Genomic DNA, 4,458 nt, shown 5'->3' with positions numbered 1-4,458 from the left:
GCAGATGGAACCACAAACATGTACTTCAGCTCAATCAGGTCGTGACCGTTAATGAAAGGCGCATCCGATTTACGAAACGATAGGACTTTATCAAGGCTATCGACTATAAAAACGTCCAACCACGAGTCAGAAGAGCGAGTGTGAAAAGTTGATTGCGAATCGACAATGCTTAGCGACAACTGTGAGACCATATCTCTAAGGTGATCAGAATCGTAAGATGAAGCGAGAAGATTACAGTTAAGATCACCTGAAATGATGATATTTCTATAGTTATGCACGAATGTAGTGAGAGCATCAACATATTTACAGAAGTTTTTTCCCTTAGGTCTACGGTACATTGACGTAAACAAGAGAGGCTCACAATCATCGCCCCGAATGTCCAGAACAAGAAATTCAGGCTCATTCGAGAAGACGAGAGGAGACGACGCGAGAACACGCGCCCGCAGCGAGTCGTGAATGTAGCAAGCAACACCCCCTCCCTCCCTGCCATCCCTATCAGCACGCAACAAATAGTATCCAGGAATGCGAACTAGATCATCAGAGATGTGAGAGTGAAGCCAGGTTTCAGTAATCGAGATAATATGAAAAAAGTTCAGTGCAATGAAGGCCTGGATTGACTCCAAGTGAGCAGGAAGGGAGCAGGCGTTAAAGCAAGCAATGCTGAGGCGACCACGCGAAGCAAGAGGATCCACATCTGCCGCAACAGATCACTGAAGCTCCGCAAGATCAGCCTCAGAATCAATAGAAATAGGGGGTTGACCTTGAGCCTTACGGACAAAGATGCGACCATCTCTGGTCCAGAAGTACTTAAAAGAGAATTGCTTAGCCCTGGCTCGCGCCCGACGCAACAAGTTGTACGTTTGTGTTGGAAGCAGTTCATTTATGTAAATGTTACCGGGAAAGCCCCCCAAGAACACATCGCCCACCGCAAGCCGGCGCTTGCCACGGGCGGCCCGGATGATGTGGTCGCGGATCTCGCGCGACTTAAGCGCTACAATTAAGGATCGCGTCCGATTAGCAGGACAGTTCTGCTCGAGGGCCAGACACGATCCCGACGCATCACCCAGCGACACAGACACCCCACGCCCAGCCACGTCACGCGTCTCCAAAACATCCGAGATCAAGCAAGACACCCCGAGCGCATGAAAAACACCAGTTACTACTTCATCAGCCGTTAAGGCCAGAGAGTGAGGAATGCCCGAGACGATAATGTCGGATGTTCGGGGGACACGCGACACAGCAGTCAGGGCGGCGTCAACACCCTGAGAGCCAAGGAGCACAGAGCTCCGAGCCTCCAACGCAGCGATCCTATCACCGTGACCCGCGACGAGTTTGATGACGTCAGGAAGCTGGTTAAGCTTATCCGCAAAATCAGCATTTACCGCCTCCTGGCGAGTTATAAATGCGGAGATTTTCTTATCCGACTTCTCGAACGCGGCGTCAAGCCTGTCAGCAAACCTTTTGTCCAACTCATCCATCCTGGCTAAAATAGATCGGAGCATCGCATCGGTGGTGAGAGATTGGGCGCCAGGGGGAGGAACTCCATCCGCAAGCGGCGACGAGACAGCACTCTTGCAATCGCCGACACGAGGCGCATGAGAGTCGATGGGCGGCGGCGGCATAGTCGGTAATCGAGCCAAGCAGCACGCACTAGCTGATTTCGTGTTAAGATACGCCTTGACGCAACCAGGGTGAAATTCCCTGGTGCATTCACTGCAAGAGACGAACTGCCCAGCAATAGACTTAGAGCATCTGTTGCATGTTCGGTCGCGCTGCATGGCACACGACACGATGATACCTCACAGTTGGCAATAAGAAGCGACCAATCAGGCGAGGGCAAGGCAGTTCACGCCAACAAGGATCGCGGCGGAGACACACGGCACGCTATACTGCGAGTCCACAGTCGGTATCACGAAGCAACCAATCAGGCGCGGGCAAGGCAGTCTACGCCAGCCAGGGCAGGCACACACCGCACAGACGCACCGAATAGAGAGCAGACAGGCAACCCAAAAGCAGTGAGGTGCAGAAAGAGCAGACCAGGAAGCAGGCGCATGCGCAACGGGCGGACGCCCCGGCTCGGGCAGGACCAAGATTCCACGACGATACCAGAAGTGAGGTTAGGATGACCAAAGAGATTTGACCCAAAAATGCTAGGAACTGGGAGGCAATCTCATAAAAAATGAGGATCACACGCGTCAAGCAACGAAAGACTTGCAAGAATCTGCAAAAAAATAGCCCGAAGGCAATTAACGGCAGCAGAAATGTTGGCTTGAAACAGGAGCGAGAAAATCCAACCACCACCAATACTCACACTCAGAGAGAGAGAGAGAGAGAGAGAGAGAGAGAGAGAGAGAGAGAGACTATTTGCGTGTCTTAATACACATGTTCTCCGGGGCGAAGCCCGGCGGGGCATGCTAGTAATATATAAAGTCTGTTCCTGCGGCGTGAGTCCCCCGAGACGACTTTCTCAAGCGAGACCTCAAAGCGAAGTTACAGCGCGGAGCAGGCCGCATATTGTCCTAATGGCGAGGCCTCCAACCCGGGGGCCATTCCACCCGTCGCGTCGGCGTCGGTGGTGCCCTGCTCAAGCGTTCGCACGAGGCGATCCGGCTCAGGACCTCGACGTTAGGAACGGTAGAATAGTGACGTCGAGCGATGGCAGGACGAGCGTGTCGATCGAGGAGGCCGCTCGCGACGGTATTATCGCTGGCCGATCGGCTGTTAGGTCCATGCGGAGTGAACGAGGAGGGTCATCGGGTGTCGCTGCTCGAGGCAATCCAGCGAGAGCTCTGCGACGCGCCGAGCGGGCCGACATCGCGGACTGACAATGAGTTAAGCAAGCGGTGGAGGAAAAGTACAAGCTCTGTGACGAGACGCTCTCTAAGCTTCTGCAGTGGATCTCCGAAATTGAGGACAAGCTGGCGAATCAGGATACCGTCAAGGAAGACGTAGAGCAGTTAAGAAAGCAGATAATTATCATGAAAGAAATAAAGGAAGATCTTGAATCGCACAATCGATCCGTTTCATCCTGCTTGGATCAGATTCGACAGGTCGTCTTGACGGGCAGCAATGTGTTATTCAGCGACAAAGAGTCTACTTTGGAAAAGAACAGTCGATTTTTTAGAACCCGATTTGACAAAGCGTTAGATCGCATTGACAAATTAGTGAAACGTCTCATTGGTGCCAGAGATGAATTAACAAAGTTCAAGAATGAACTCACGACGTTCTCGATTTGGTTGGATAAGGCCAGAAGCGTGCTTGAAGAGGAGGAGCGTTCCTTATCCGATCTGAACAAGCTCAGTAGCAGCACGGATACGACTCACCTACGTGGACGTGCGCATCAGCTGATGATGGAAGTTGGACGAGTCGTACAAATTGAAGGCAATCTGATGATGAGACACGAGCTGCGAGTTGCCGAGGAGCAGCGTGAACTTAGCTTGAACAACTCGAAACGACGCGGAAAGAAAGTAAGAATCATGTCTTCTAGAAAAGAGTGTGACGCACATACATATTTGATATAGTAATAGTATTTGTATCTTTTTATGATCTTTTGATTGCAGGTGTCTGTAGATTTCAACGTGAGAGAATATTGTACGATGTGCGATCTGAATTTTTACGGAACCTTGTCTACGCATAGAAAGAGCGAAAAGCATCATCAATTGAAAATCTTTTTGCATCCCCGCTGTTTCCCTTGTCTAAAAGAATTCCCGTCTCGCATAGAATACGACGAGCACTGTTTAACACCCGCTCATATGAAGAATGCCGTTCAGCGCGAGGAACAACGAAAAAATAAAAAGAAAGGTAATGAAGAAAGTAGAATAAAAGAAAATGTTTGTTTTCGAAATAATTTCAAAGAGATTTTTAAATTGATAAATTGTTTTTGTAGACAAACTGGCAAAGGGAGAAGCTGAGGTTCGCACCGCGGAAGATGAGGAGAAAGATGTTTGTCATGACGCGAAAAACGAAAAAGAGGAGGATTCAGAAGAACAAGGATACATCACGGATATTATAGAAAATATAACTGAGAAGAAATTCAAAATACCATCTTACAAATATTGACGTTAAAATCAGATCTTTATATTGGTATGGATTATTTAAGAAAAGTTATAAGTTTAATTTATGTAAAATTAATTTATATAAAAAAAACATTGCGCGTTCTCTTTGTACATGTATGCTATCTTTACAAGAAATTATATTTATTTAGGTAAATCTGTGGTCAAAGTATAGTATCCCGATCAAATTGGTTGAAAATTTAGTAGTTTTATTATGTATAGTTTATGACGTCCTGGTGAAGTAACCATGAGCCCAAAGTCCAAACATGGAGTTTTCGAGTTACAGAGCGTCAAACATCAGGAAAATGGGTTCATCGGCTCATGGTAGTCCTGTGTACGGTCGTACTGGTTTGTGCCTCTGTGTGTGTGTGTGTGTGTGTGTGTGTGTGTGTGTGTGTGTGTGTGT

The 4,458-nt window shown here is 48.3% G+C and overlaps 1 protein-coding gene across 1 annotated transcript; it reads left to right on the top strand.

The window, feature by feature from the left end:
* Nucleotides 1-2,522: 2,522 nt before the first annotated feature.
* LOC112453675 lies at nt 2,523-4,143 on the top strand. Its single transcript, XM_025014557.1, has 4 exons — nt 2,523-2,697; nt 2,833-3,467; nt 3,561-3,801; nt 3,887-4,143. The coding sequence occupies exons 1-4, from the start codon at nt 2,523-2,525 to the stop codon at nt 4,057-4,059; spliced, it is 1,224 nt and encodes a 407-aa protein (XP_024870325.1). The 3' UTR covers nt 4,060-4,143.
* The last annotated feature ends 315 nt before the right edge of the window (nt 4,144-4,458 follow it).

Source organism: Temnothorax curvispinosus, unplaced genomic scaffold, assembly GCF_003070985.1.
Source record: "Temnothorax curvispinosus isolate PA1 unplaced genomic scaffold, ASM307098v1 QBEX01004570.1, whole genome shotgun sequence".
Taxonomy (NCBI): domain Eukaryota; kingdom Metazoa; phylum Arthropoda; class Insecta; order Hymenoptera; family Formicidae; genus Temnothorax; species Temnothorax curvispinosus.
This window is presented reverse-complemented; position numbering and strand designations above follow the sequence as displayed.